Source organism: Peromyscus maniculatus, chromosome 5 (genome assembly GCF_049852395.1).
Source record: "Peromyscus maniculatus bairdii isolate BWxNUB_F1_BW_parent chromosome 5, HU_Pman_BW_mat_3.1, whole genome shotgun sequence".
Lineage (NCBI taxonomy): Eukaryota > Metazoa > Chordata > Mammalia > Rodentia > Cricetidae > Peromyscus > Peromyscus maniculatus.
In genome coordinates, this window is record NC_134856.1 from 130,500,300 (window position 1) to 130,512,748 (window position 12,449).

At 56.1% G+C, this 12,449-nt stretch overlaps 1 protein-coding gene across 20 annotated transcripts in view; it reads right to left on the minus strand.

The window, feature by feature from the left end:
• Wnk2 (WNK lysine deficient protein kinase 2) overlaps positions 1-11,054 on the minus strand; it is a 114,386-nt gene extending 103,332 nt beyond the window's left edge. For all 20 annotated transcript variants that reach the window (XM_076573284.1, XM_076573296.1, XM_076573289.1 and 17 more), the window contains exons 1-2: positions 10,913-11,054; positions 9,701-10,383 (exon numbers count right to left, since the gene is read on the minus strand). In XM_076573284.1, coding sequence (XP_076429399.1) covers positions 9,701-10,381 — 681 coding nt within the window. In that variant the 5' untranslated portion in view covers positions 10,382-10,383; positions 10,913-11,054. The remainder of the gene's footprint in view (positions 1-9,700; positions 10,384-10,912) is intronic.
• Positions 11,055-12,449: the final 1,395 nt, after the last annotated feature.

The following is a 12,449-nucleotide window of genomic DNA, read 5'->3' on the forward strand; positions in this document are numbered from 1 at the left end:
CACATGCAAGACATTCAGGCAACAAAGATACCGCGGGCCTTGCCATCCGACACTGCTTTGCCAAATGACCTTTCACAGGATCCTTCCAGCTGAGCCTTCCTCATCTCTGAAAAGAGTTTTCATGATCCATGGGCTCATGGGTGGGTCTCAGCACCCGAGGAAGTTCCCACCAAACCCAAGCCTTTCCTTCCTGACTATGGTATGTCCAGGTCCTGTAGGGCTGAGGCCTGGGCCAAGGGCTCCCTGCTCAAGAAACCCTGGAGCTACCCTGAGCAAAGCTTCCAGGACTGCGGGCCCTGAACCTCTCATACCTTCTCTCACCCTCCAGTAGGGACCGTGCTCCTGGCCATAACATGATGTCCAGAGCCTCTAGGACACAGCTGGCCCTCAAATATCAGGGTGAGGGCCACAGCTGCTTGAGAGCACCCCTGACCCAGGGCTGCCCTGCTGGTCCAAGGGGCCCGATCCTGTCCTTCCCTACCTCCCGAGAGAAGAGCTGAGCTACCCTCTCTGGAGACATCTCCTCAGGACTAGGACAGCACCCCTGAGCCAGGTGGAACCATGAACTCTCAGAAGCCCTTGACAGCAACAAATCAAGAGGTACTTCACAGCTGTCACACCCTGTATGCGCGCAGGGCACTGGAAGGTAAAACACACAATCAAGGCAGCTGTGTTGGCTAGACAGTCGATGGCTTTTTATTTCTGGGACTTTTTTTGGCGGAATGAGGCTCCTCTCTCTTCATAAGCCCTGTTTTGTGGAGAAGTTCTGGGTTCTAGAAGGATGGAGATCCCTGTGCTGGAAAATTTCACAGGTGTGGTACACTTACGACAAGCAACAAGCCAAAATAGACATGTCATTATTCCCTGGAGACAATGGTCAAGGCTGCCAGGTCCCTTGGTACCGCACACCCTCGACGCTTGGCCAAGTGAAAGCCACCCACAGCCATCAGGTTCACACGGAATGGCCTGTGTTCTGGCTGTCCCTCCCCAGCCCTGCTTTATATTTTTATTTTACCTCCATCCTCCATGACTTTGCCCTTTTTTGTTAAGTTTATATTTTTAATTATATACTAGGCGGGGGTGGGAGGGCACACAGGAAGAGTTCAGAGGTCAGAACTTTCAGGGGTCCGTTTCCGTTTTCTTCCTACATTTGGACGCCTTCACCTGCCGAGCCATCCTGCCAGCCTTGGTTTCGCCGTTTAGAGCAGGCATGCGGTTGATTCATGAGCACAGCCACACCTACACTGGTGTGGTGTAGTCCTCAGAGGTCAGTTTCTTCATTACTCATGTGCATTCAAGATTCTTCCCTGTCTTTCACGGCTTGACGGCTCTGTTCCGCTTAGTGCGGAGTTATACTCCATTTTCTGGACGTACCATAAAATCCACTCGTCCACCGGAGGGTATCGCGGGTGCTTCTGTGTTTTAACCAACACTCACGAGCAGGTTTTTAACGTGGGCATGTAACTGTCAACGCTTCCAGATAAGAGTCAATGCTAAGAGAAAGACTGCTGACCACCACTTTCCATTACCAGTCGTGACGAGGGAGCCCTCCAGCTGCTCCATGTCCTCATTAGCATGTGGTGGCGTCAGCTGTTCTGGCTTTGGCTGCTCTAATAGGGGTTCGGTGTGTTCTCACTGGGGCTTAAGTTTACATCTCCCTGGCCACACATGATGCTAAGCATAATCTCATGCTTACTGGCTACATGAACATCCTCTCAGGCAAGGTGTCTATTTAGGCCTTTAGCCTACTTTTTCTTAGTTTTATTAATTCTTTAAATTTATTTATTTATTTATTTATTTATTTATTTATTTATTTATTTATTTATTTATTTATTTTGGTTTTTTGAGATAGAGTTTCTCTGTGTAGCCCTGGCTGTCCTGGAACTCACTCTGTAGACCAAGCTGACCTTGAACTCAGAGACCAGCCTGCCCCTGCCGCCTGAGTGCACCACCAACACCCGGCTATTACTTTTTTAAATCTGGTTATTTTCTTACTGCGGAGTTCTGAAACCATCTTTGTGTGTTTGGGATTCCTTTATCAGAGAGATTGGTCAATACTGTCCTCTTCCAGTCTGACTGCTCTCTTCATCCTCTTGACTGTCTTTCACAGACAGGATTTTAATGTTAATGAAGCTCGGCTTGTCAATTATTTGGCCTGGGCTGGGCCTTAGGTGCTGCATCTAAAAGGTCATCGTCAAAACCAAGGTCGCCTGGGGTTCTGCCTAGCTTCTGAGCATTTTAGACTTAGTGGTGATCCTTTGTAGGTTATTCTTCAGAAGGGCATGTGTTCTGCGTCCTGCGTGGTCTGCTGTCGGTCTGAAAGGTTTGTTCTTTACCTGTTGTTTGTTTGTTTGTTTGTGTCTTTCTGCACAGTGGAGAGGGATCCTAGCACTCGCTGTGCCGAGCCACGGCCCTGGGTCTGAAGGTCCACTTGTCCCACACCATCTGTTGAAAGGCCTCTCACTAAAAGAGCTCTCACCAGAGCCACGCCTTTCTTTGTGGGGGTCTTCTGGGCTCTCGCCTCTATTCTTTTAATCTGTCTGCCCTTCTCCCAATACCACACTATCTTGATCACTTCTCTTTTATTCTTTTCCACGGTTCTAATGTATATTTGTTGTGGGATACTTGCACACTGGGTGAAGGTGTATTGCTGTGGTTGGTGTAATAAAAAGCTGAACGGTCAATAGCTAGGCAGGAGGTATAGGCAGGACTTCCAGGCAGAGAGAGAAATGGGGAAGAATCATCTAAGCACGTGAATTATACAAGCAAGACGCCAACGAGACATGGGAGTCAGACGTACAGAATGAAAGAAAGGTAAAAAGCCACATGATAAAACATAGATTAATAGAAGCAGGTTAATTTAAGTTAGAAGAGCTAGTGGGACAAGCCTAAGCTAAGGCCGGGCTTTCATAATTAATAATAATTATTAAGTAATAATATCATAATTAATAAGTCTCTGTGTCATTATTTGGGAGCTGGCTGGCGGGACCGAGAAAGACTTGCTACATATGTTTAATGGATGCTAGCTTGGAAGTAGTAATCCAATAGTCTGGGAACCAGGAACAAAACTGGGCTTCAAAACACTGGGAAGCAGGAGTTTGCAACCATCCTCTACTCCTCAAACCCTACCACCCCGCCTCTCAGGCAGAAGCCTTCCGCCCTGGGCTATCAGTGGCCACATCCAGGTCCTGCCTTGCCTTTTCAAACTCCAGCTGCTGTGCTTCGTGCCCTGGCCCTTATCTGCAACTTGGGTGATAAGGCTGGTACAGCCCAGCGCCCCAGGCTCTGCTGCTCCCTTACTCCAAGGTGGGAACTGGGGCTCAGCCCTGCCAGCATCAACTCGCTCTCCACAACTACAAACTATTGTTTACTATGCAGGCAGAAAGAGGTCCATCCGTATGCTCTATTCTGAGAGTTGCCATCCCCCTACCCCAAGGTAAAAACACTAAGGCTCTCAGTAGCAGGTACCCACCAGATGGCAGGGTCCCTCCACATACACACGCAGTATCCATGTGTACAGGGCCAGAATCTTTGGCGGCATATCTTACCTGGCTATACCTTCCCAAAGACCCCTTTGAACCACTGCTCGGTGCAGCCCTTGCTGAGGCCCTAGAATCCACCTCAGCTCTGCAAAACAGACACAAGGGTTTCACCACAGCTGCTGGCCCAGCGCAGACCACAAAGGAGACCAGACACACGGCCGAAACCTCCACTGGACCAGGTCAAGTTCTCCTCCATTACTGCAGTAACCTGGGCTCTGTGCACTCACACTGGACACACTGAAGCCTCGGCCCAAAGCCAGGTCCCAGCCACAAGTCCTGAGAGACACCCACAGGGCACAGAGGAACCACAAGTAAGACTTCTGGAAGGTGAGCAATCAGCTCTGAACACGCCAAACAGCCCAACACTGCTCAGACTGTGAACTTGTCTTGGATAGCTGGCTGGCGAAACAGAAGATACGAGAATGACAAGCGAGGTCACAGTATACTTCCTTATTGTGACTTAGCACATGAAGAGAGGAAACATTTCCCCACCTGACCTGGGGGAGCCACCTGGCAAGGCTGGGGCTCTAGGAACCTCCCCTCTGGCCTGGCCTCCACTAGAACTCAGACCCCCGACCTCACGCTCCGTGGGTGCATCCACACCTGAACTTCCCAAAGGCAAGTTCTGCCAGCAAAACTCTGTCCTGTGTCCTGCGGGCCCAAGTTCCTGTCATGCTCTTCATCACCCTCAGATCGTGCACGCTCTAACACAATCAAGTACACCAGAGTTGACCCTCCTTCCCGCCCTTCTCTCCCAGCTGGCTCCCTGCCATGTACTCTTGCCCTCTCGTCTGCTCAGAACACCCCAGACAAAAGTCCTGACCACACCTCCAGGCTGCCCTTGAGGCCCAGCTAACCGCCACACCATTGATACGAGGACTCTTCCACGCTGTTCTGGCTCCAACCTCAGGGCCTTTCCACAGGTGTCCAGTCCAGATGATTCAACTCCCTCCCACAAGTCTCCTAAGTCCCCACCACAGCATTCTCAGATCTGCAGACATTTCTCTCTCTCCTAGGCTCATAACCTGATCCGTTCGCTGGAGTGCTCCCAGGCCTGGAACCAGGGGCCAGGCTGAACAATAGCCCATCTGGCCAATGCGTATGGTAACTTGCACTGCTGACCAGGGTCATCCAGATCTTTTAGAACAGTAGCTCTCAACCTTCCTAATGCTGCAACCCTTTAATGCAGTTAAAGGTTCATGTTATGGTGAGCCCCAACCATAAAATTATTTCACTGCTATTTCGTAACTGCAATTTTGCTACTGTTACGAATCATAACATAAATATCTGATATGCGACGGGGGTCACAACCCACAGGTTGAGAACCACTGTTCTTGATCATCACCTTCCCTTTTCTTGATATTACCTTCTGGGTCGCAACTCATCCTCAGAGCTCTGCCCTACCTGGCACCCTAGAAACATGGAGCTTCAAAGCCTGCCCAGTCCTCACACGGCCAAGTACTCAGGAGTCATCCTTGCCTAAGATGTCTCTTGACCCTGAAGCCACCAGCCTGATCCTCACCACCAGCACACCCCCACCCTGGCTCTGACTGTCTCCAGTCCAGGGCGCAGCCAATCACACACACACTGAACTCCTCCAGCCCTCGGTGCCCCCTCCCCAGGTCCCCATCTGGCCCGTCTGCTACCCCAGTCACTACCCTTAAGTTACCTGGGCCTCAGTCTTACGCTCTGGACGCCCTGCCCATGTTTAACGTGAGGAAAATCCAGGGTGCGAGTGCTCAGCAAATGCCCTGCAGGGCACATGCAGATAGAACATGGAGAGAGATGTGGCTATCTTCACAGAAAGTTCCAGGCCAACGCCATGGGAAGTGGATCTAGCTGCCTCCCAGGCATCCGGGGAACCAGAGCTGTAGAAACACCAGCTCAAGGACAGCAGGTCAGACAAACTGCATTGTACCCTCGTGTGTGAGACCGGTCCTCAGTGGGGACTGGGAAGAGAAACGGCCGTCGTGCCTGAGTCACATGGAGATCTGGCCTCCAATCAGACTCAGCTGGGCACCTCCAAAGCCCTGGGCCTGTGAGAACACCCCTCAGGCTTACATTCATCTGCAGAAGCACCTGCCTTTACGGGTGCCTGGCCTCCCCACACTCCAGGAGTGATAGCCGCAGCCTGGACTGCTCCTCACCATAGCCGACCACATGGCTCACCACACACACCTCACGACACCACTCAGGAGGGAGGGTGGGGGAGGGGCCCAAGCGCGGGTGCCCACATTCCTACACCTGATGGGAAAGCCATACCCACAGGCCACTCAGGCCGCCGGAGCCAACCTTTCCCACCAACCAAACCAAGACTGTGGTCAGCATGCATGGAGGCGGAGAGCTCAGCGCTAACACGGACCAGTTGTCAATTATAGCTCTTTGAACGAAATGAGGCACTCGGGGGATTAAAAAACAAAAAGAGAGGAAGAAGGCCAGGTGACCGCCAGCCAAATCAGGCCACGTTGTCTCAGAGTGTCCTCTCCCGACAAGCACCATTGCCTGCTGGGACAGTGGCTCGCTGCCTCCTGTCCCTACACCACAGGGCCAGGGATGAGAGCAGGTAAGGTAGCAGCCAGGCTTCCTGCACAAGGTGATCACAGCATGACTCCGGGGACTCTCCCAGTCCTGGGCCTGGGACTTCCACCTCACCCAGATGCCATGAAGGCAGAGAGGACCCTCTGACAAGTCTCAGGGGCACTTGAGCTGTCTTCCAAGGCACAAGTCACACAGGATGACCCCTTGGATGACACCTGCTCCCAGCACTGGCGGGGCACTGTACATCTGGCTAGAGCATGAGGTGGGAACACACAGCTCTTCTAGAAGATCACGGCTGCCCACAACACAGCAGCAGGACCCACTTAGTGACTGGAGGACCCTGAGGCTGTCTCCTCCGTGCTTAGCAAGCAAGGCTCGGGCAGGGCTGAGACGCGAAGCCTCCGCCCCCACACTTCCTCCTCAGGCCTCATACCATTCTGCTAGGGGAAGCTGGGCTTGCGGAGGATCAAGGACCAAGCCCCTCCACCTCTTGGATGGACCCATGCCTGGCTGAGGGCCCCGCCTTGAAGACAGTTCCCTCCCCGCAAGAGCAGCGTCCAGCAGAACTTCTGTGGCGGACAGGCACAGAGCAGGGGCCAGTGAGTCCCCTGAAAGCAGGGAGAAAGGATGAGGACGGAGGATTCTGGGCACGCTTTTGCTTCCTCTGTTGCCACCGTACGGAGCTCTGCTAGCAGGAGTAACAGTGCATTCAAAGGACAGAGGACAGGATGAAGTATTTTTAAATACCCCCTCACCCCCAGTTAAAAAAAATAATAATAATCCAAGCTCCGGCTGGGCATGGCTACAGTTGAGAAGGTGGGCCATCTTCCTGCCCTTGATGTGGAACCAGCACATTCCGCTCTCCCTGTCAAACTCTTTCAACACGAGTCACTAAAGGGAACCCAGTGTCCTCTACGCTGCTCACAAGGCCTGTGACTGTGTTGATTCTGCCCCTTGGCACAGAACCCTGGAAAGAGACTTCAAGCCATTTACCACTGTGGAGGCCACACCAGGCCCACCACCGAGGGTGAGAAAAGGAAGCAGCCACTCAACAGGCACCTGAGTAAACAGACCAAAGCTCTCTGGGTGTCCAGAGAGGGCAGTGGAGCTAACTTCCCCCAGAGGAAAACCAAGTCCTGACAGACCCTCCCTTCACCATGACACCCAGAATCCAGGAGCTCTCCCCAACAGTTGGAAACGCTGGAGACTGCAGAGGTTCGAGGGAACCCAGTCATGGTGGATAAACAAGGCTCCCTCTTGGGTTCGAAGCCAGGAAATCTACAGCCCATACCCTGCTGGGGCCCCCTGCATACAATGGATGGGGGTCACACCCCTACCCAGGACAAGGACTCTGGTTCCCCTCTCCTAGCCTGTGCCCTGATCTGGGTATCCATAGAATCCCTGCTGCCCCGCTATCTCCTCAGCTCAGGACACCACACAGGGGCCTCTGGGTGGGCTTCTCCCAGGGCCCAGTCAGGCTTCTGCCATCCTCCCAGATCCTGTGACATCCAGCCACCTCCTGGTTGGTATCAAGCAGTCGCTCAATGATCCCATCGTCAATATGACTTATGATGAGGAGGTGCTCACCCAGAGGGCTCTAAGCTGGTCCAGGCCCCTGTCACGTGAACCTTCCCAGGGTGGGCCAGACAGAGGAAAGTAACCCCATATAACACATTGCAGCCTGAGCCAAACATGAACAGCACCTTTCAATGAAGGAGGTGTGAGGCTTTCTCTGCCTACTGGGGGGTTCCCCAAGTAGGTCTCCTCAAGCAAGAAACAGCACTAAAGTCCAGAAGCTACCCCATTTTTACCTAGAGCCAAGTATCCAAAGACCCCTGGCCACGTGCCAGGTCCCACCCTCTGCTGCCCCGCCCACAGCAAGGTCAGACTGACTTGTCTTGCCTTAAAGGGAAGGGGAATTAACAAGAGTCCCAGGCCTCTGCAATGCCTCAGCCAGATAGACAGGTTTGAAAACTACAGAAGTCTATCTCCCATCCAGCCTGCTGGAGCACCCCTGCTCTGTCCTCTACCCTTAGTGGCATTCCATAGTAGCAGTACCAGCAGGTGCTCAGAGAGCCACACTGGTCATCTGGCAAGCGTAGGAAAGTGGGGAGCCAAGAATCGTGCCGTTCTCCAGAATGGAGAATCATCTCCCCTTCCCGGATCCTCTCTCCTCTGTGCCTCTTCAGGTAGCTGGGGCACTGGGCACACTCCAGGATCCTGGGCCAGAAACCTTGCTCCTCGCCATCCACACCCATTCTGCACCATCAAGGCTGCCTCTCTGCGAGGTCTAGGACATGCCAGGCAAAAGACAGGGGTAATTCTCATAGGAACCATGAGGGAGAAAGAAACTCAACTCCTGTTGAGAGTCCCCAAAAGACACCACTGACCCTCTCCTGCAAAGCCCCATTTTCATGACAGAACCAAAGGGCAGTGAGGAGACAAGACCTTTGAAGCTCTTTGTCTCAGGGCTGATGGCAGGTCAACACCTCAGAAACGAGCCCAGCTGGTACACACATGCAGAGCACCCGGGAGGTGCTGAGAACACAGCATCTGAATCCCATTTCTGGGCCCAAAGTGCAGGCATCCCGCAGTAGATGGGAGCCCTGGCACCCAGTTCACCCAGCCCAGGATGCATCAGCTCTGGAAGGCCAGCTAACTTTACAGGCGGGCGGGCGGCGGGGTAGGCTTACACCTCCAGCCAGCACTCTCCCAGTTGGCCCCTGCCTGACAGCTGCCCTCCCTCCCAGCAAGGGAGGGCCTGTAAACACCCTGGTGACAGGAGCTGCCTCCTCTTCCAAGGCTGGCCCCAGGACGGCTAGGGTTGCGGTTTATATAATCTTCAGGGCCAGGGCTGACACAGCTAACGTGAGGGCAAGGTTATGAAAAATGCATGCTGAGCCTCTGCTTCCAAAATGAAAGGGGAAAAAAAGAAGCAGAAACAGAGATAGAGACGGAAGGAATAAAGGGGGTGGGGGGAGGGGGAGAGAGAGAAAAGACAGGCATTTTTCCGTGGTTTTTTCACTCACACACCTAATTCGTGAACAAACCCGGCTCTTAGAACACAAGGAGGCCACCGACAGGGCTTCCAGGCCTTGGCAAGCAGGGCCCCAAGGGCCCACGAAGCACCGCTCCTGAGTCAGAGGAAGCTCCTGCAGGCATCTGCAGCCATCACACCTACCTCTCACAGGGCACAGGAAGATGCTAATTTGAGGACAGCTCGGAGCTTCCAAGCCACCCAGAAAAGGGCCCAGACACAGCCTTCTCCCTCACTACCTCCAGTCCCTGCTGAGTCGATAAAAGTGGGTTCTGAGGGCCGACAAGGAGCAGGGGCTGACAGACACTGCCCACTCCGGTGCCTTTGTCACCGTGGGCACAACTGGGCACGGCACATACCCAGCCTTGACCTCCAAGATGACGAGCCTCAACCCGTGCATAGATCCAGGAACAGCACCAACAGGGTATCCCTACACATGGCATACATCCTGCGGGACACCCACACAGAGGGTGACACATCCCAGCCACCACCATCCCCAGGGCTGCCTAAAGCCCTGCGCAAGAGCAAGGACACACCCAAGGACGCACTTGCCGACAGCCCACCTGTGGGCACCGACCCTCACCTGCAGTTCACACCACGCCACCTCCACCCAGGTCTCCGTGTCCAGCCCCTTGTAGACCGTCTTGAAGGAGCCTCGGCCCAGCTCGATGTCGAACTTGAGAAAGCGGCCGTCCAGGGAGGTGGCCACGGCCTTGAGGTCGTCCTCATCGTCCTCCTCCACTTCAGGCTCATCCTTGCGTGCGCGCCCGGGCTCGGGCTTCGCCTCGGTGGCTCCAGCGTCCTCCGGTGTCGGGGCTGGCGCCTCCTCCTGCCGCGGGCCGCCGTCGGGGAGCGGCTCGGCTGCGGCAGCGGCGGTGGTGGGATCTGGGCTGGGCTCCTGCGTGCCAGCTCGCTCCGGACCAGGGTCCGAGGGGGCACCCGGAGAGCCGGGAGGCGCTGCGGGTGCGGCGGGCGCGGCCGCGGCGGGGCGGCCCCGGGCGCGCTCCGCGATGAGGCGGCGCGTCTTGCAGAGTAGAAGCACCCGGCGCTGCAGGGGTTGTGGGGGCTGCGTGCTCGGCGTCTCGGCCGCCTCCAGGCCCGGCGGCTCCTCCTGGTCCGACTCCACCACGCTGCGCCGCAGGAAGCGCTGGGGCCCCAGCCGCGCCGCCCTCGCCCGCGGCTCCGCCATGCCGGCCGACCCCGTGCCGCGCCCGGCCTCCATCAGCGCGCCGGGGGCGTCTCGGCGGCCGCCATCGCCGTCCATCTCTGCGGGCCAAGGACACACGGGCCCCGCGTGAGCGCCAGCCCCGCCGCACCTGCCTGGGCCCCGGGATGAGACAGCGCCGCCCCTGGGCTTGCGCCCTGCCCAGCCCCGCCGCAGAAGTGGCCTGCCGGGCGGTCCCCCGTGGGCTCCGAGGAGAGGGGCTGCAGACGCGACCCCGAGGCGAGGATGGCAAAGGGATGCCCTGCTCTTCTCAGCCTCGAGCCGCGAACATGGCCTGTTTCGAGCTATCCCGGGGACTCCAGGGGGGACGACCTGCTAGGTGTCCCTGAGGGCCCACAGGAGCTACAGAAGGGCTACCGAGGCTGGAGAAAGGGGTCAAGGCCAGCCTGGGAGCGACCCTGCAGAGCTGTCCCGCGGGCCGCTGCGGAGGGGACCGGGAGGCCCGGGGCGGGGGAAAGCACCGGATAAGAGCCGACTCCACAAAGGACGCGGGCCCGGGGCGCGCGGGGAGGGGGCTGCGGTGGCGCAGCGCGCACACAAAGGCGGCGGGCGGGAGGGCTCGATACTCACAGGGCGAGCGGGCGCTGTCCATGCCCGCAGCCCGGGGATCCGGGCGAGCGAGGCGGGCGAGGCCGCGCTCCGGGGCCGGAGTCCGCTCTCGAGGCCGCGTTGCGCTGGGGCGGGGTCCTCGCTAGGGCGGGGGTCGCCAGGCCGCTCTGCTCCTGCGTGCTGCTCCCTCGGGCCGGGCCGCTGCGGGGCCGCGCTCCCGCGTGCTCCTGCCGGCTCCGCGCGCCTCCGCTCCCGCACCGGCTCCGACCAAGAGCGCGGGGAGGGCGGGGCTTCCGTTCGTCCCACCCTCCCCAAGACCAGCGCGCGGGGCGGGGCCTGACACGCCCACCTGGCTGCGGCTGTGCGCCGCCACCTGCGGGATGCTCCCCATGGCCTCCACCTGCGGCTCCCGCCCCAGACAGGCGCCTGGCCCTGGAGATCTTTGGAAATGGTCCGCAGGACTGTGGGCCTTGAGGATCCCTATTCTCTCCGAAGGTGTCAGGCCACAGGCACGGTGACTTAGAGCTCCGAACCCTGGAACAGAACCAGGACTGAACGGCCAGGCTCCAGAGTACCCTACTCTCAGGTGCCAAGCCTCGGCTAAGTACGGTCACAAAACTGGAGTGTGTTCCCGGCTTTTCTGTACTGCCAGAATATGGGAGAACCTCAAGTATCACCCACGGAGGTTGGTGCCAGTAAGCACTGTGTCCATTTTTTTCAATTAAGCAAACCCAGATCCCAAAGACAGAAGTCCTCTGCCCTGACCAGAAGCATGGTGACCCAAGCCTATAATCCCAACACCAGGAAAAGGAGGCAGGAGGATACTTGATCAGGGAGTTGTACCACCTTGAGCAACAAAGGACCTGTCTCAAAGATAGATAGGTAGATAGATAGATAGATAGATAGATAGATAGATAGATAGATAGATAGATAAAAATAGAAAGGACTTCTCTGTCCTAAATCTCAGAGATTCAGAGACCATCCTGAGATACCTCAGATGGAGACTTGAAGAGGTTTCCAGAAACCCCTTGACTTACCTTGCTGGTTGCCACCTCTCCCAAGGAGTGGACTGCTTCTTTCTCAACCCCCTGAGCTAACTCAATTCCCAGGGACAAGCCTCTCTCCTGGGCACTTCTAAACATGACTATAGGGGCCCTGTACTCAGAAATAATCTGATTTCTGAGCTCATGCCAGCCGCCTGCTTGAACCCATGGCTCACCTGTGCCCACTCTCCGTGATGCACAGGCATTGGGCCCACTTCACCTGAGGAAGCCAGGACAAAGGAAGACAGCAGAAAGTTCTGACCTCTGTCCTCACCCCGCTGGTGTGGTACCCTGCCAGGGATGCATGTTACAAATACGAAGGGATGCCCCAAAGCTGCTGGCCCTGGAACCTTTGACACCAACCACTCATGTGACATAAAAGTCAACAGAGGCCACGCCAGCCTTCGCCATTAGAAGGAAGCAAATGCTGACCGTACTGTTCCCCGTGGCAGGATGTCCTGGGCCCTGCTGGGGGCTGGCAGTGGGTGCTGAATCCAGTAACTTAGAAAGGCTTA